At 44.3% G+C, this 20106-nt stretch overlaps 1 protein-coding gene across 2 annotated transcripts; it reads left to right on the plus strand.

Moving 5' to 3' along the window:
• The first annotated feature begins 11851 nt into the window (after positions 1-11851).
• Positions 11852-19956, plus strand: fbxo10 (F-box protein 10). 2 transcript variants are annotated; one of them, XM_028976836.1, is made up of 11 exons: positions 11852-12398; positions 12867-13475; positions 14208-14978; positions 15125-15274; positions 16344-16480; positions 16981-17051; positions 17139-17291; positions 17367-17657; positions 17783-18093; positions 19069-19259; positions 19616-19956. In XM_028976836.1, exons 2-11 carry the CDS (start codon positions 12885-12887, stop codon positions 19800-19802), a joined length of 2853 nt encoding a protein of 950 aa, XP_028832669.1. In that variant the 5' UTR covers positions 11852-12398; positions 12867-12884; the 3' UTR covers positions 19803-19956. The 2 variants fall into 2 exon arrangements, with proteins under 2 accessions (XP_028832669.1, XP_028832670.1); XM_028976837.1 differs by having other exon boundaries at positions 17786-18093.
• The last annotated feature ends 150 nt before the right edge of the window (positions 19957-20106 follow it).

Raw genomic sequence — 20106 nt, forward strand, 5'->3', positions numbered from 1 at the left:
CTGCCAGCAGTCAAGAATTTGAGATGAAAAGGGATTATGCAATAAGACAATAACCAAAAGCATTCCAGCAAACCTACAAAGGAGGGGCTTTAGAGAAAAAGATTTGCACTCTGGATTGACATAATCAAAGTCTGGACCTTAACCCAATTGAATCGTTGTGGTGAGACCTGAAGAAGTTAGGTACCTACCAGATGTCCCTCCAATGTCTCTCAACTGGCTGAGTACTACAAAGAGGAGTGGGCAAAAAACCCTATAGGCAGATGGGAAAGACTGGTTAGTGGTTACAGAATACATGTAGCTGAAACGTTACATTTTCAGTTTTGTGAAATAAACTGCCTTTATTGGATTAAAACAATGAAAATATATCAACAACAACAACATTTATTTCTTATATAGGCCAAAATCACATACAGTATGTCTCAATGGGCTTTGACAGGCCCTACAGTTGACACCCCCCACACTTGACCCTTCTGCACACAAGGAAAAACTCCACACAAAAAAAACTCTAGGAGAGAGAAAAAAAAGAAAGGAAGAAACCTTGGGAAGGAGTGATACAGAGAGGGACCCCCTTCCAGGGTAGAGTGAGCCTGCAAGTGGTGTCAGTGCAGGGTTGGATATGATATAATGATAAGTCCTACGGTTGTAGGGTTTGAGAAGTCCAGGATGTATTCAGTGTCATGGTCTAGATTACGTCTAGATAATGGTCCATAATGATGTTACTGGTCCATTTGAAGATCCCTGAAGCTGTAGTTGTAACGGTGGTGGTGGCTGTGGTGACCCTTTGGTTTGTTTCATGGTATGTCCTTGTTAAGCAGTTGTCAGGAACCAGGATTTATTTGCTGGTCTCTTCACTGGGGTCTGCCAGTAGTCTGGGTGCTTGATTCCGTGTCTCGGAGAAAAACAAACAGAAGCAGCGGCAGACGGTTGCACTGTACGACCGATACTGAAATATGTGGTTATAGTGGTATATTGGTGCTACAGTGGCCCGGTACCCTAACTAGGACAGCCTAACTGGTGAATTTAACTTTGTCTGTGTCTAACAGGGGGACTCTGTGATAAACTGGACTTTATAATTGACACTGCGTCAAAATCAAGTGAAATGAGGGTCTAGGACTTTAGCAAAAAGCCAGATAAAACAGATAGGTTTTGAGATTGGATTTAAACACTGAGACTGTGTCTGAATCCCGGACATCTGTGTGTGTGTGTCCAGTATTTGGAAGGTGTGTTACAAATTAGGATTTGGATGTATATTTAATAAGATTGTTTTATTGTTTCTTATAAAAAACAGTGATCATGTCTGGAGGGTTCACAAACTTTCAAGCAGCCCTAAATCTTATGTGTACAAAATGCATCCCCATTATGCTATCTTGCATGATGATGCTGCACTGAAAAACACTGGTAAGTCTGCCCTGAATGTGTTCTAAAAGAACCTAAAGGTGTGGCTGTCTTGCAATATACCCAGCTAAATGGTTTCTGCAAAGGAAAAAATACCAGGCTGTAGTGTTTGGAGTGATGGGCTGAAGTGTGGAGGCCAGATGGGAGTTGACAACAGAAAATAGGCTAGTGATGTTTCTCCTCTTAAGGTAAAAAAGGCCGTTTTTGATGTACTCTGGGCACTTGACCTGAAAGAGCAAAGCATTTAGTGAGTCCTGCTCAGATCATACTCACATACTTACACTGTTAAGGCATCAACGTAGGTGCTTCTCATTCACTATGAATCAGGTGAATACAGGTTTGTACCAAAAAAATATGTCCTCATGACATTTCTGTCACATCCCTCACAAATACCAAAAATATTGCATTTATGCCCACACAGAAAAATACAAAACCCATCTAAATGCAAGCTCAAAAGAGCAATTTACTATTGCACCACTATTAACAGCGCATCTTTCTTAATTCCATTTTACTAATGCAGTAAGTACATGACATAGAATGGGTCTGGATCTGTTGTCAGTCCAAGCCCCATGGGATTAAGGGATTCATTATGAAATGAAACAATGCTTAATTATCAAACAGGTTATCTATTTTTAGCAGGAATAAGCACGAATAACCATGTGTGCATCACCTCCAACTGTGCGGTGTCTCCACAAAGCCTTACCTGCACATGCATTTAAGGTTCCACATATTTTGATGCACACAAATGCACACATCCCTCCATAGTGAACACTTTCATATGGAATATGCTTTCCCTCTCAATAATGGATATACATTATGCAGGTCTGGTGGTACTGAAATTTGCTGAAATTTCACAAAACACCTATGATAATAACAAACATGGAGACGAAATAGACACAGAGCTTTCCCTTTAATGTGTGGTATGATTACTTTTAGGGCTATTAGTAGGCTTGAGTTGATATACTACCTCAGGAGTGTCCAGAGACAGGTTTGTGCAGACTGTCCCAGACAAGCTGAATAAAGTTGAGTTGTTTGAAATGAAACTGATCCATTGCAGGATGTGGCTTTTGCATCATCCTTGACTTCACTCAAGGCAGATTAGAGCTGGCCCGCTTGTGAAAATTCCTTGTAAGAATATGTGGAATGACCATGTCAGGGCAGAGCAGCGTCTGTCAGCCTCAGCTGGAGTTCATTCAGGCGGGTGGAGCTCCCAACATCACCCCCCTCGCTCTGTGCATCAGGGACTCTGCTCATTTCCCCATGGGTTTGACTGATAAAACCAATCCATCCTGCATTGATATATTCTTAAAAAGAGGCCATGAAATAGTAAAGCAGGGATTTCACCTCCCATCATTTGAGTCATATGATATTTTAAGGATTCACAATAAAAACATTCCCATAATGTGAGGTGATGTAAATACAGTTTCAAATAAATTATACAAAAATTAATCTTAACAGCTTGTCTTGTCGGAAGGGCAGAGATTTCATCCATCACAGCAGCAATCTATCTATCAGCCTTTCTACCTGTCACTCACCCGCCACCTCCCTCTCCAGGGCAGATAGATGGATGACAGACAGTGAAATGCAATCTCTTCTGCCATATTACTGTGAGTGTGTGTGTGTGTAGTCTTGCTACACACCTGTCCCTTAGCCCTGAGAAACCGCACACAAACCTGACATGACAGCACAGCTCCTCTCTAACAGTGCATGTGCTTCCAGACACACACACACACACATATGCACACACTCAAGCACTGTATTCCCAGTTGTAACAAGATTTCACATAAAAAAAGAGCATGAGATCTCAGGCCGAAAGCCACACTGTCACAATAAATCCATACAAATTCATGTACAATAACTGAGAATATTCACTCCACTAATATCCAGTCTGTGGAGGAGGCCAGGAGCAGAGATGTTTAGAAATGAATAATCTGTTTAAGAAAGGTCATCACTTATTCTAACGCTCAGATGTGACCGCTTACATTAGCAGCTCGTGGGTGGGTTCAGTTTCGCCCTCCAGAAGTGTTTGGTATGCTTTGTTTACGTGGTGTTTTGCCAAAGCACTAGCATGAATTTGATTAAAGAAAATGCGTCAATAGCAAGAACACCCATTGGCCCTTTAATTGGTTGGTTTATTTGCCATTAGCCCGCGGCAGGCTGATTTACGCACTTCACTCGGCTGTTACCGGGTTCACGCTTCCACGTACACAGGCAACATTAAAGGGCAACATGACACTATATTATGAGTTTATTTTCACTGCTGTATAAACACTCTTATTCGGTCTCGGCCATGTTTAGTGTCTCAGAACCCGGACCCGGACACGGGGCCGAAAAGCTGATGCAAGGATGGCTGATGTGAGAGCCCTTTTCCTTTAAAATCCGCCACTTATTGAGGCAAAGATTTCATGACTGAATCAGAGATGAGACGGCTGTTGGCAACATTTGTCATTCTGTAATAAAACCTGATGCCATTCAATGAATGTAAACTGAGTCACTGCTTGTCACCCTTTCAAGATATAACACCTCCCACCAGCTCCGGCACTCGCAATTCATACCCAAGAAAAGGATGCTGTCAACTGCAACAAGGACAAATGGCGATTTTGGCAGTAAATTCCAGGCCGGGGGAAAGGCTCTTTTGGGAATTGTGTGCCGTGGTAATGTCACCACATATGTGGCCTACTTCTGATGTCAGAATGAATTGATGACATATCAACTGACATGCTGAAGTACTTCAGCACCAGACTATCATTTGCCTTCAATGGAGGACAGGCGCACGGGGGTCCCTCTCGGTGACGGCTCAATAGGGTTTGACATCTTCGGGGAACCTCCAGCCTCAGACTGTCAGCCCCTGCTGAAAATATGAAATGGGCGGGACAAGGTGGACTTGAGGCATCATGGGTGAGGTGGTTCGCAGTGTGTGCTTGCCAGGCAGAGTGAAGGACTGGAGAACAGCTCGACACAGTGAGCCGTGGCCCACTGATGCGATGTCCATATGCCATCCTGGGGGCTACCAGTTGATAGGGATCTGCTCCAGCCCTCAGTGTGAGTTGGCACCGCTAGCACGCTGGTAATGCATAATAGCTTGGCACCAGCAAGGGAAAAGCTCTTAGCTTTGGGGTTCTCTGTCTGACCCAATCATCTCTGTTACTCAAAGTGTTACAGATCCATTTTCCGTCTGCAGCTTAGGGGGAGAAAAGATGTTTATGTGTCGTGGTACATCTCAGACATGCAGCCAGAGTAGTTGTTCTGCAGGGGCAGCCTTACGGCGTTGCCAGGATGCAGTTTGATATGAGATTTATGAGATATGTGCAATGTGGATATGTGTGATATGTGATACCCTCTTATTTCCCTGTGCTGCTAATCCTTGACGAGCTTATTAATGTTAATCAGAATTCAGGATTTAAAGATTTAAAGTCAGTTTAGTGATGGAAGTGTGCCGAGGTACCAGCGCGAGACAACTGATAATGGTGCTAAATGGTGATTAGTACAATGTTATCGATTCAAGGCCTTGAAATAGAAAAATGCTGACAGCAGAGTGATTGAACATAACTGAAGTTGAATTGGTGACTTTCCAATGAAAGCAAGGCAATATAGTAGTCAACAAACAAGCTGCTCTAATATCTTTATCTCACTTTCATGAATACTCTAGATTTGAGATACTTTACAATAAACATTTTTGTATATTGTCCAGCACAAGATTATATTGTCCATACAAAACAAGTTACTGAATCTAAAAGAAGGTTCATTAGAGGCAATATCGAAGGGCTAATATGTGCATCTGTGGTTACAATATACCCCCATACACACACACACACACACACACACACACACACACACACACACACACACACACACATATATACATGCAATCTATATTTCAAAGATCTTTTTGTCAAATAATGTAATGTCATATATCTTCACACAGAATCTGAACCAGATGATTCACAGTTTCAAACATGACATGAAAACATTATTCAGATTCATATTTGGACTAGAGTCATTCCAAACATTATGGATAAACCATGAATATCTGAAAAGACCTGGCTTTGTACAGCTGTCAGGTCAGCTGTATGCCCTGGCAATCAAACCACTGCTGGTCAAAATAAGGGAATGACTGTCGGGTTTCCAGGTGCCAGTGGCGTGTCTGTCCCCAATGTGTAAAGTTTCATCTAACGCAGATGATGTCACAGTTTATCAATGATAGTAAGGATGTGGAGGCTCTTGAAGGGGAGCTGACCTTACATGAAAGGGCTTAATCAGCTAGTGTTAACTGGGACAAGAGTGAAGCTTACTGGGTTGGTGGAGGGCAGCAAAAGATCCAGCCTCCCCAGTTGCCTGGAGGCTTGGAATGGGGCAGGGATAGAGTGAAACATCTTGGTGTTTTTTGGGGGTATGATGTCCATCTCCAACCGAATTGGGAATGATTAGTGGAGAAAGTGTGCCCCCAATTGTCTGAACGGCGATGGCTGCTGCCCCATCTGGCCAACAACTTGATTGCCTCGTCCTTGTGGCTTAAATGCACTGTGTTGCAGCTTCCATCAGGACTGGTACAGTGGATCCAGAAGATGTTGGTAGATTTTTTTGATCAGGGAAGCACTGGGTTAGAACATCTGATTTGTACCTTCCACTACACAAAGGTGGGCAGGGTCTGGTGGACATTTATTTTTTTTTTGGACATGAACTCTTAATTTTAACTCATTCTTGCCATCCCAACTGCTGTCCTTAGCTACACTGCACTCTCGGTTGGTGTCAGCTGGCTGTGTTAAATTGGGTCACATCGCAAACTCAAGCCCAGACGATTTGAGTGTGCGCAGGGGTGTGGCATCGGTTTGTATGCTGGGACAACTGGTGGCAGGAGTGCATGGTTGTCTACCACCTGACCTGCAGACCATCCTGGAGGATCCTGTGCAAATGGAGGGAGGGGAGCAGTTACCCATTTCCGTCTTTGAATGTTGCCAATTTTTGCGCCAGACCAGAATGGCGTTGAGGGACCGTTGCTGTCCCTGGATGTACCTGGGTTGACCAACTTTGAGATGGAGGCTGGCAAATGTCTCTACCTTGCATGTGTGAAGGCATTTGGGCACAGGTTCTCTGTGGCATTTTGTCAGCCACATGGTCGGAATGTGTGGAGTACATACTACAAATTGGGGAAGAAACTGACTGCGTTTATGTACATTTGGAGGGTGCAAGGGGTTTTGTTCACGCTTAACGATAATGATAAACTTTTGAAACTGACTGATGTCCTGGATAGCGAGTTGGATTGTACTACCTGCTTTCACCTTGTGTGGTTTTCTCTGTTTTTTTTTTTGTCTGATTGTGTTCACGTTGTTTTATGTATAGTGAGAATGATCTGCATTGCTGGATTTAGAAAATAAATAATACATGCAAAAGGGACTATTAAATATGTTCAATTTATATAGGGTGGTAGTAGCCTAGAGGGAATGACATTCACAGGTTCCAACCACACTTCATACCATTGTGTCCCTGAGCAGGACACTTAAACCTGAGTGTCTCCAGGGGGGGAATGTCCATGTAACTACTGATTGTAAGTTGCTCTGAATAAGGGTGTCTGGTAATTGTTGTAAATGTACATTTTCTATTTATCTTTTGCAGGTACAGGCTTGGATTAGAGTAAATATGATAAATATCCAAAATGATTTTGTTCTAAGTTTGGGACTGATTAAACATGTACCCATATTCAGGTTTGACAGAAATCAATAGAGCTTTAGTAAGCAGTGGTCAGAATAAATAACAGCAATTTTGGCCTTTTCTGCAAGTTTTAAATTAAAATGTGATCAGGTGTGCCTTCAATGGATCATTTCAATTGAAATGCATTCCCAGAGGCAGTCAGGTTCTCATATTATTTTGCTTCAGTTCAGTAAAAGCTGTCTTTAAGTTTATTTGCAGAGTCTGCCATCAGTCGTCTGCCTCCTGTGACCTTGCTTCAGCGTGTGTGTGTGTATGTGTGTGTGTGTGCACCATGGAGATTTAAATCCATACACCTTTTTATTTATTTCAAATGAATGAGACACGGGTGGGCATGAAACACACACTCTTCTCACAAGGCTTTCTTTACATTTAAAAATACAATAATTGAAATCCTCTGATCACAGAGATCCCACTACGGGTCCCTCTATCAATTTCCTCCCCTGTTTGTAGTTTCAAGGTGGAAGACCTCACTTGTCAGGAGGAAACGACACAGTCGGTGTTGCTGCATACTAATGAGCTGTTTCCCTCTCCTGGGATCCAGACCACAAGATGTCTGTTTTATGCAGAACCTCCATCACAGACTGCCAAGTTATCGATGATTTATTTTAGAAATACATATAAGACCCTGATTACCATCAAAGGTGAGGTACACTATAATTTTCAGATACTGTCTATTAACTTCATTAGCATCTAATTACACTTGACTATAGACTTAATAAATAACACAAATGGTAATCTGTTTGCGATCACATTTATGCATGAGATATTCCATCTGGTAATGGCAGCTAATTTGCCCTTTGATGTTTTCTGTCTGATAACTTATTGAAGACCTCCCACTTTGCAATTAAAATACATGCCATTAAAATACAATGAAACAAAGCCTAGTCCCAATACAAGTTATCTATTTGTAACACAGAAGCAGTAAATGAACTGCACACCTTTTGCATGAGGAGAACACAGGATTTTATTAAAGCATTGTTAGTGGCCTTGGAGAAAGATCTTAGGGGAATCTTTTTTTCAAGGAATCTGTACCAACAGGGCAAATCCCTATTAAATGCTAATTAATGCATTTGTACGTTGTAGGGACATGATGATAAGCAGAGACTTCTGTTCCTAATGTGATGCCTATGGGTTCTTAAGGAATCCGAGGAAATTCAGGAGAAACGGCTTATCCTAGGGATCCCTATGGTAAAATAAGCATGGTAGTGTCCTTGCCTTTACATTTTGTTGAGTCTGCAATGACAAACCCATAAACTGATTTTAGACAACCTGGACTGACCAGATAAGATGAGGTTTAAGGCTTATTTTGGTGGGAAAAGAACAGCATTTGGTGGCCAGACAGGTTATCCCACCAATAGCTGAAGCCACTGTGTTATCAGTGTGGATCCTAGAGAAAAGTGAGATGAAAATGACCTACCTGACACTGCTAAAATATTTAAAATATTAAAAAGAACTTGTTTGTTTATTTCACTATTTTTTACATTCTTAAAACTTTTCCAGGTCAACGTTCATTATTAGAGGTGTCCCAAACTGTGTGAAGGTGAGGAATGTGAACAGTTTGGACTTGATTGCTCCTTAATTAATAATGGAAGCATTCAACAGATCTGGTGAAAGAAATAGCAGAAGTATTTCCTCCTTTAAAACCCCCAGAGAAGATCAGTCCTCAGACTGGAGAACCAAAGTCCAAAAATACTCTAAAGGAGGATCAGCTTGGAAGAAACTGGGCAGGTGTGTGCATCTATATAAATGTATATCGCTGTGAAAATGAATGAAAATAGATTTCATGCAGAGCATTAAAGGACTAACAGTAGTAATAAACTCAATACATAATAATTTCTTCCATGAGACATCAGGTAATGTCTGCTAAAAGCACCCAAGCGGTGAAAGTCAAACAAAGTTCGTTGTGGTGTGTTATGCAATCCCCAAACTAAGCAGAATGTTCCGGAGTGGTCTGCAAGTGGTCTCCTGCTGCCATGCTAAATAACTCCTTTTTTGTCTTGGCTTGGCCTCCGCTTTTTCACCCTGAGGAGTCCCAGCTGCCAAAGAAGGAGCGGAAGCCTTTACTGACCCAAAAAAAAGGTCTACAGATCTATAGTAAAAGTGTTGGGAAATTATATATACTCAATAACTATTTCAAGAGACAAAAGGAAAAAAAAAAATCAATTAAAAGTCAATGTTTTATTGAACGTAATCATTCTGTCAATTAAATTCCTCTTCAGGAAATATCCGGGAGGACGCAGGAGGTGAAGACACAACAATACCTGTAATGTGCTGCCCCTAAGTGGACAAATAAGGATACAACAGAAAGTAAATATTCATGCCTGGACTGAAAGACTATTTGGACGACTATTTCCCCCATTATACATTCTACTATTATTCTGTATTTAGTATGTTCAAAGAGATATAAATGAACAAAGATGCAATCTGGTTTAAGAGGTGTGATGTACAGACGGGAGGACCGCAGAAACGACTGGCTGGGTAAATTGTTCCTCCTTTAGAACTTACATTTTTATTAAATCAATCAGTAAATCTAAATGTATTTGTTTGGGACCTTTTATACAGATAGCAATACAAAGCCATGTGGGTGGAGAAAAGAAAGCATAATTGTAAACAATTATGCAAATAAATACCTTTACATCAAATAAATAAAAAAGCTGTACAGTGATTATGCTAAACTAAAGAGGCATTATTTAAGGTTACTTGAACAAACACTTACATATTTACTTCTGGCAGGCTGCACTGTAAAAATTCAAATGTACTAAATTGCCACTAGCAATATTTATTGTCAAGTCCTTGTATATGGGTGTAGAGGAACATGACATGGACGGATTTGGGAAAGGGGTAGAGAGACACACGAAGGCTAGCAAACTTTACAAATGTGAATTTATTTAAAGTGAAGCTTTATACAAGTAACCAACAAAATATTCAGCAAAAATAGACACACACAAAACAGAGGCCTAACAAAAGGAGGGAGGTATTAGTTTATTAACTAATAAACAATCACATAGGCAAATAATTCTATACAGCAACCTAAGCAAACCACAACCAAAACCACAGGGCGAGATTTCTAGCAGACCTCCAGAACAGTCTGAGGTCTCCTTTTAAATCCTTTTAAAGATAGACACACATACAAAGGTGGAAACATATGGCCCGACGATACCGGGACCTAGCATTTTCTAATAAAAATATCTGCAGCTTTAAAAGTTTAAAAAGTTAAAGTGAAGTTATTGTCACATATGATACACAACAGCACAGCAGCCTGCCAGAACGGCCTTCTCCAGCATGCACACTGCCCGAGCAGTGTATGGGGAAGGTGCTTTGCTCAGTGGCACCTTTTGGCGGCTTGAGATTCAAACTGGAAACCTTCCTAGCGGGTCTTCTTCCTTACCCGCTACGCTCCAAAAAATTAAGTTCATTCAATTATGACACCTACTTCCACACCTTGCTGGATCAGGATTTGAACCGCTAACCTCCTGATTACGGGGCCTCTTCCTTAACTGCTAGGCCACCACTGCCCAGCGCAAGTGGTGAGATACCTCACTCATGTAAGCAGAGAACAGGGGTTATGCTGAGTAAACTAATACACGCTCAATATGGGAAAGACAGGGCCAACTCCCGATTTGCATGCTTTCCGAAGCACCTTCATCCGGACGAACGTGGAGCCACATGAAACATTTTAAATCATCGGCACCAGTGGTCCGAGAAGTAGCCATGGCGCCTCCTGCGCGGTATGCCAGGCTGATTGCTTCCACCAGATAACTAGATAAGCGCTGAGATGGAGGAGCCCAAGTCACAAACAGCTAGTCGCTCCCCCTGAAAAACGCCGCAAAACACGTACACAGTATTTGCACCTTCATTATTCATTTCACCGGTTGAGCTCCGTCTGTCTCATTGTTGTCTACGCGTTTTATTTAAATGCTCTTCTTGCACTGCCTGTGTCCCCTGTTTGTAGCCCAGTCTGTCTGTCTGTGTCGCACACGTGCACTTTATGTCGGTATGTAACATTGTTTAAATGTTACATGTAGCACCAGGATCCGGAGAAATGTTGTTTCGTACCACTATGTACCGTCTTCAGCTTCAACCAGACATTGCAGCCCTCGATCTTCTCCAGAAGCCAACGGAGGGGGTGAAAAGCGCTCAGTTAACAGCCTTAGGAACTACTGCAGGGTTAGGTAACAGCACGACCCTAGCAACTCCCTGGGTCTTCTGAGTGTGTTATCCACTGGGCTACTACCACCCCTATACACCAGATGGTGGCGGTGGTGGCCAAGCGGTTAAGGAAGTGGCCCCATAATCAGAAGGTTGCCGGTTAGAATCCCGATCCACCAAGGTGCTTCTGAGGTGCCACTGAGCAAAGCACCGTCCCCACACACTGCTCACCGGGCACCTGTCAAGGCTGCCCACTGCTCACCAAGGGTAATGGGTTAAATGCAGAGGACAAATTTCACTGTGTGCACCGTGTGCTGTGCTGCTGTGTATCACAAGTGACAATCACTTCACTTTACACTTTCAGATACACTTTAACGGTAGAAAAGGCCCTGGGCTTTTGTCCAACATGTCCAACATGTCCTGTAGGAAACATAACACGTCTCTGTTCACACCAATGCTGGAAAACCTGGGGCCCTGGCACCCTGGACAGTGGCGACCACCCCAGCGGGGAGACCGGTTGAGTCCGACGCGCCGACGCGCTGCACTTCCTCCCGCGACCACAGGGGGCGCACGGCCGTCAGTCTCCGGGACGCGTTATTGGACAGCAGCGTCACTTCCTCGTCGGCGTCTCCTTAAAGCGATAAGATGCACGGACTGTGGTCTTTTTTAGATTTGTATATAAACACCACACCTGTGTGCATGGAGACCCGTGTAACCTCCCAGACATGAGGGACCTGGCCCGAAACGCCATCTGTAAAATACGGTGCAGAATAGTAAACATTACGTCCGCTGGAATGCACAGGATGCGCGCAGCCACGTTACTCGTGTAAACTGCTGCGGGTCTCCTGTTCTTGCTCGAGTTTTTTCCCCCCCGCGCCATACGCACCCCTTTGGGTTTTATGCCTGCTGCCCCCGTTTCGACGCCCTGCTGTCGTAAACCGGAGGAGAAACGCCGAGGAAAACACCCGAGTCGTCGTCCGCGGTGGACGTATCGGTGGAAATGCGGGATCCGGAGCCCGGCAGCGGCGACATGACGCCCGTCGAACGGGAACGAAGACGGTAACGAGCGCAGCAGATTTCTCGCCTGTTCTGTCGGCGTGTTGAATGCCGCAGATGGAAAGTTGCACCGTTCCGGGGATCAGTCGGTACGTTCTGTGATCATGCAGATGTCCGGATCAATAACATCAGATATGTGCGCTACATGTATCGATATCCTTCATCAGTTCCATCAGTTAATTGCAGAAGTGCGATGTTATTATAGGAGTTTTTTTTTTTTTTTACCAAGTTTGGAGCTTCTGAGGCACTGAGAGTTCCATCCTCCAAGTTATAATGGATTTGGAATGAAATTGATGCTATAATAATACTCTAATAAAATGTAATATACTGTACAGCGGTCCGCTACTGTGGAGTGGGAGTTTGTTCAGTTTCTGTAAGATAAGAGCATTAGTAATACAAGTTGTCCTCATGAAAAAGATTTTTTTATATATATTTTACTTTCACTGAAGGTTGAAGAGAGGATCTGATTAAAAAATTCTATTCAATAATAGAAATTTGTGATATGTTGTAGTCTTGTTACCAGTAACGTCCTCATTTACCTTGTCTCGTGTCCTCAGGTGACTTGGTGGAGTGTGATGGAGGTGGGCTCCTTGCCGGTGGAGCTATGGCGGCTGATCCTGGCCTACCTGCCTCTGACCGACCTGGGTCGTTGTTGCCAAGTATGCAGAGCCTGGCGCGAGCTGGTTCTCAGCCTGGATGCCACGCGTTGGCGTCAGCTTTGCCTGGAATGCCGGGAGTGCCGCCACCCCAACTGGCCACGGCACCCGGACCAGGATCCAGCTTCGTGGCACGAAGCCCTCCGCCAGCACTGCCTGGCCAGTCGCACCTGGGCTCAAAACGTTCCAGAGCTGCAGTCGTCGGCTTGTCTGACACTGTTTCGCCGGCGCAAGGACAGGCGGGTGTGGCGGGTGGGGTCCGGGCCGGGCTGTGAGTTTGAGACGTTAAGGGGGGCTCTGGCAGTGGCGGGGCCCTACGACAGGCTGGCACTGCAGCCCGGGCTTTATGAAGAGCAGGCCGAGGTGGCTCTGAAGGTGCCCGTGGAAATCGTGGGCGCAGGCAAGCTGGGAGACGTTGCGCTGCTGGTGAGCTTCGACCAGCAGTGCCCCACTGCGCGGCTGTGCAACCTGGTGCTAATGCCCGCCTGGTTCTCTCCTGTGGTTTACAAGGTGAGGCTATGCTAACACCAGTTGCCTGTTAATAATTCACAGACTCCGCAATGTTAACTCCTGCAGTAAAGGCTACATTACATCTGGTAGCAAGCAGGACGCCGGGCCTGTGTTGATGCTAAAGTTTGCATGACCTTCAGAGCAGGTATGTCCAGTCTTACCTGTGCACATGCAGGTCTGTTTTTAGGCCAGGCGTTGACACATCTCAGTCCCTTTTTCAGAAATCCAGTTTAAGACCAGCAGTGAAAGCATTCTTTAGAGCACAGGAACTCCTAAATTGCTTTAAGTAAATGGAGGGATATGGAACGTAGAGTACATACTTCATGCCAGCCCTGTAATATGAAGAGTTTGCTGTGTTCCTCGCACTAATTGCACATGAAATATTACATTGGATCCCAAGCTCTGATACCATACTCAAGCATTCCGTAAGGATACAATGGCAGACTTTTTTTTTGTGTGTGTGTTTCTCTCTCTCTTTAAAAGATGAAATATCACCAACAAAGAGTAAAATTCATAATACATGTTAAGTGGGCCCTACAGGCAGTGTTAAATGGGCTACTGTATTATAAGTAGACAATAATGGTGGTACTTGGAGAGACAAGTACTTTTGAGGTGGTGTTCAGTTCGATCTATTATGCTATATTTCTGTATTACCATGTTGTTTTAAAGATTGCTGAATCCTCAACTCTTCCTTTTGACCTTGTGTGTGTGTGTGTGTGCGTGTGTGTGTAGACCTCAGCAGGCCACATCCAGTTGGATAACTGCAATTTTGAAGGGGCCCAGCTGCAGGTTCGAGGTCCGGGCACGTGCCAGGTTCGCTTCTGCTCGTTCACCCAGGGAGCATGCGCTCACTTCCTGGGCGTGGCTTTGAGCTGGATGGACAGTTGTGAGTTTGGCAGCAGTGACTCCACCTCCATTACTGTGGAGGGTCCGCCTGTCACCGAGCGCAACTGGGCCTGCAAGCATCTGGCGGCCCTTGCTAAAATCATACCGGTCAACAATGCAGCCATGGCGACAGCGGAGGACTCCCTCTCCCATAATGGGATGAGTGGAACACCTACGGGTGTGTCAGCCGGTGGCACCTGGGCTACCCAGGACGTGGATAAAGACGGAAGGACTAGAGGTGGGGGAGGTCAGAGCACGGTGCTGGAGGATGGATGGAGTGAAAGTGAGACGAGTGAGGATGAAGACGGTAAAGGGACAATGGTGAAGAAGAGTGAGCCGTCTTATACGCTCTCCTATGATGCACATGGACTATCCCACCTTCTGGGCAGCGGCAAATATTCAGCGGAGGAACCTATGCTGCGTACTCTAGGAGAGGAGCTCCAGCGGGACTCGGAGGCGCAGTCGTTGGTGGCGGTGCTTCAAGGCTGTGTGATACGCCACTGCCTTCTGCACGATGGGAAGGGCGGAGTCCACGTGTGCAACTATGGTCATGCACGTCTGGAGGCCAACACTTTCACGCGGCTACACTATGCTGTGCGCTGCATCCAGAATGCTAAGGTATACACGGTTATGTTGCCCATAATTGCAAATATTAACTTCCATGTCTGGGCAATTTGCTTAAAGACTAAACTGGCCTGTGGTCCTCACAATGCTGGAACATAAAAAAAAAAGAAATTCCTTATCCAATTCCGTGTGTTCCTCAGGTAGTAATGCTGGCTAATGAGGTGAGTGGGTGCAGGGCGTCTGGAGTCTTTATGCGCCTCTCTGCTCAGGGGCTCATTGCGGAAAACAACATCCACTCCAATGCGGAGGCTGGCCTGGACATCCGCAAGGGAGCCAACCCCATCATTCTGGTAAGATTTTTAATGAACACTTTTATAAACCTTATATGCCTTGCTTGCTTAAACACCCAAACGTTACGGTTAGACAAAATACAGGGGGGTCTTGATTTTACAGGATTGAAAGGGAAGTTATTGTCATTGTGAAACACTGCAGCACAACATACAGTGACACAACGAAATGTGTCCTCTGCTTTTAACCATCACCCTGAGTGAGCAGTGGGCAGCCATGACAGGCGCCCGGGGAGCAGTGTGTGGGGACGGTGCTTTGCTCAGTGCTCAGTGGCGCCTCAGTCTCAACTTGGTGGACCAGGATTCGAACAAGCAACCTTTTTTATTACAGACAGACACACAGACAGACACAAAACAGTGAAATGAGTAGTGAAGGTGCAACATTAAAATAGTGCAACTGTGTTAGCACAGTGCTATCTGGCATATGTAACTCTTACTGTGTGAGTGCTATATGTCCAGATCTGTGCCCTGTGAGGAACAATATGTGGTTGTCTTGACAACAGTTTTGTCTAGCACTGTACTGTGTGGGCTAGCTGTGCTTAGGTTTGCCACAAATCCCATTTTTGGGATGAATGCATCATCCCATCTACATTTATGGTGACCTGCCTGCTTAGATATGAAAAAAGCAATTGTCAATTCTTTCATTACTAATTTAGTAAAAAATATATTTTATTCAGTTTTATTTTTATGTTTATTATCTAATAATGAAATACTTCAAGTATTAAGTATAAATCTTAATACTTTCATGAGACCATAGTTAAAGTTATGATTTACCACCACTGGTTCGGCACTTGACTTTAATAGGCCTCCTTTTGTTTTTCTGCATGACATGTGGCTACTTTAGCTGTGCTATCTTTGTGGGGCTTTTCTGGCTCAGGCCTCACAGCTGGTTAGTATTAGCTCCGTCTCAGGAATGTACCCAGTTCTGCCACACCGGCATGCTGGAAAGCAGTACGTTTTCATTTGAACGGAATTAGGAGGCTTTTGAACAAGGTTGTGATAATGCAGGGCCAAACTTGTTACTGGGTTTTACATATTATATAGCTCTTTTTTTTCCCTTCTCTCTTCACAGTGTAATAGAATCCACAGTGGACTGCGTTCTGGGATTGTTGTCCTTGGAAACGGCAAAGGTTCCATTCGTAGCAACCAAATCTATGGCAACAAGGAGGCAGGCGTGTATATATTGTTCAGCGGGAACCCTGTGGTCAGGTAGTGAGGAATGCCGGAATGGCTGTTTCCCAGAGCATAACAACATTCTACGCATTTTTGGGTTGTTGTTTTAACTTGGTTACAGGCACATTTGCATTTATCAAATAATAACTGGTCAAACTCAATATTTTTTTTGGCATCCTGTTAATGAAATGCAAGTATCTCCTTGTTGTTTCTGCTGAACTTGAACTGCAGTCATAAGGCACAGAATCACTGTTCCATTTGTATAGTGTCTGCTAAAGTAATTATAGTGTTAAGACAATGTTGGACTTATCAGTCTGTCAATCAGTCAAAACTTTAACCTCAAAATTCAATGGGACAGAATGTAACAAAGCAACGAAAGCAGCCATGTTAAGAAACAAAAGATGATAAAAATGAAACTCCAGAGACAACAAGAACAGGAACTGAAATAAATGTACTAATATTTTGTACACTTTACAGTAATGCATTGCTAATTCAGTGTTAGGTGCAGCTGTATTAACCGCGATTCTCTGCCACAGTGGGAATCACATCTTCCAAGGACAGGCAGCAGGCATTGCAGTGAATGAGAATGGCCGTGGCCTCATCACAGGTAGCCTTGACCCTTACTTTCATTCCCATTGTTTATTTTTTTTCGTTTTAAGTCCTACTGTTTTATTATGCGATCTCTCCGCATTAGGGAATATGATTCGCGAGAATCAGTGGGGTGGCGCTGACATCCGCCGAGGAGGCGATCCCATCCTGAAAAACAACTTCATCTGCCATGGCTTCTCAGACGGAGTGGTTGTGGGCGAGAGGGGGCGTGGTCTAATTGAGGGAAATCACATCTATGGTTAGCTCTTTCCTTATATTTCTTTTTTGTAGGTTAAACATTTATTACTGGTTCATAACTTTTGATCCTGCGTAGGCAACAAGGGCTGTGGAGTCTGGGTGATGTCATCCAGCCTACCTCAACTGATAGGAAACTACATCACCCACAATCGCATGTATGGACTTGCCGTCTTCTGTCGGAAGGATCCAGAGGTCGGTGCCGGAAGAGAGGAAGGGGAAAGAGGGGGAGGAGGAGGAGAGAATTTGAATGAAGAAGGCGAATTGTTGGCCTGGGAGAGTGATCTGGACAGTGAAGATGAACGGTTCTCAACTCGACGGCCAATCAGTGTTGCCCTTGTGGAGAACAATTGCATGAACCACAATGGAGGTGATAAAAGTTTTAATTAATATAAAATGTTAATTTTACATTTAGTAAACAAAATAATATATATATGTACTGTACTGTATATAATATTGCAATTGACAAAAACTATATATTTTTTCTTCATGCAGCAGTGGGTGTGTATGTCAAGAGCTGCGAGTGTGTGAATGTTGTTGGGAACATGGTTGGCCAGAACAGAGGAGTGGGCGTGGCTGTGCTGCAGAGTACCCAGCTCACTCGATTGGTTGACAACTGTGTCCATGGCAACACTCACTCTGGAGTCACCGTCGAAAGGGAATGTCGCGTGGAGCTCCGTGGCAATGGTGTCTATGCCAATGGCAGCCATGGTGTTTGTTACCGTGGAGACGGACTCATTGTGGAGAATGACATTGTGGGCAATCGCCGTAGTGGGGTACGAGTGTCGGATAGTGCAGATGTAAAGGTCAGTGACTGCAGATGAATTTTACATGATTGCACACACACCTACCCTGTTTGGTGTAGATGCAGAGTCTATAACAACTGTTGCCATCCAGTGTGTGATTATGATGATGGCAGTTAGCTTGATTTGGGTTTTGGGGACCCCCCCTCAAACCAGCATAACACTGGCGATGACAGTGTTGTGTTGGGAAAGGGCAGTGTGGGGTTAGCAAAATGTGTACAAGAGAAGATGGGCTGGAGGTGTATTCGCCTCTTAAAAAGTTAGCCCCGACTAAGCCCGACAATACCATCTTTTTAAAAACCTGAACCCGTTTACAGCCTGATATTATTATGGCAGCAGAGGCTGGCCAACATGACTGTACCAGCATGCTTTGCTCGCACTAGACTAAGTGGACAATGTGTGGGGAAATGAGCGGGTAGGATGTAAATAGTTGCATGTTGAGATGTCAGTTTAGTGTAGGTGGCCATTTAGACACCGACTCTGTTATGCATTGCCGTAGAATAAAAGCAGCCATGTTCTTGTTAGTCAGTAAGTAAAAAGTGGGCATGTTGAACTGTTGTCTTCGCTTACTAGCAGCCAGAAAGTGTGCCGAGCGTTTCACAGTTCTTTTTATTCATGGTCAAAAATGTTCAACACCTCAGACTTTGCTTTCATTGCTGGTGTAACCAAAATGTAATCACCAGATGCTATCCTCCAATATGGGCTACACAAAATGACGGGGACAGTTGCAACCTAAAACTACCTAATTTGCATGGGGCGATAGCAATAATTGGTGAAACTTGAGAGATGACTCATATTGGCCAAATTTGCCAAAGGTTTATGGTAATTAGACAATTTTCACAGTGGTTGATTTTATGTCATTGCAAAATCTTGGAGGTACTGAGTTATGTTTTTGTCATAAGTGTAGAGTTACTTGCATTCATGTGCATTAATATATACTGAACTCTTGTTTATGTGTTTTATTGTTTCGGCATCTAGGTGCTGAGGAACCGGGTTCAGGCAGTGCTGGGCTGTGGAATCAGCATTCATGAGCAAGTGCGAGGCCTAATCCAGGATAACCTGGTCTTCCAGGGCCACCCATGCAACTCTAAACCACAAATCCATTTGGCCCCTAAAAACCAGGACTGTCTGCTGATCAACAACACACTTCTGACACACTCCAATCACAGGCCAGTCTCTTTTTAAGTGTACCGCCGCTGTGAAAGTCTTCTGGTTAGGTTTATCCCAAACCGATTGTTTTAATAGGAAAATGTACATTTACAGCATTTATCAGACGCCCTTATCCAGAGCGACTTACAATCAGTAGTTACAGGGACAGTCCCCCCCTGGAGCCACTTAGGGTTAAGTGTCTTGCTCAGGGACACAATGGTATTAAGTGGGATTTGAACCTGGGTCTTCTGGTTCATAGGCGAGTGTGTTACCCACTAGTGTGCCACCCTCCATTTCTGATCTCTGAATCCCCTTTCAATTGGATCTTGCAGATTACATCCAGAGTGAGACTTCATGCTTTTTGTTTCCCCCTCAGGACTGGACTGCCTGACTTGCACTGGGCACTGGAGAATCCCCCTCCACGCCCCCACTGCAACGATCCTACTGCCTCTACCCACTCTGCCCACCCAGTGAATCTTGCCCTGGCTGTGACAACTAGAATCACGGCATCTGTGGAGAGTGGCTGCCATAATAATGGCAGCATCTTCTGCTCCATCCTTTGAAACAATATCCACTCCATGAAGGATCAGAGGTCTTATGGGTTATTACTTTTCATTTGTTGAAATTAGAGAGCACGTGGTCCCAGTACAATAAAGCAAGACTGGGTTCTCACCATATCTCACTCAATGCTAAACTGTGAAGAACTGAGATTGAGAGGGGGGGGGGGGGGGGGGGTGTCCTTTCCCAACACTGACCATTATCACTTACTCTCATGTCTACTTTACGTGTTAAAGATGTTTGCATTACTCTGCACTAATCTGTGACATGCAGACGAATTAGCGTCAGAACTGATTGTGCTGAAACAAG

Source organism: Denticeps clupeoides, chromosome 4 (assembly GCF_900700375.1).
Source record: "Denticeps clupeoides chromosome 4, fDenClu1.1, whole genome shotgun sequence".
Lineage (NCBI taxonomy): Eukaryota > Metazoa > Chordata > Actinopteri > Clupeiformes > Denticipitidae > Denticeps > Denticeps clupeoides.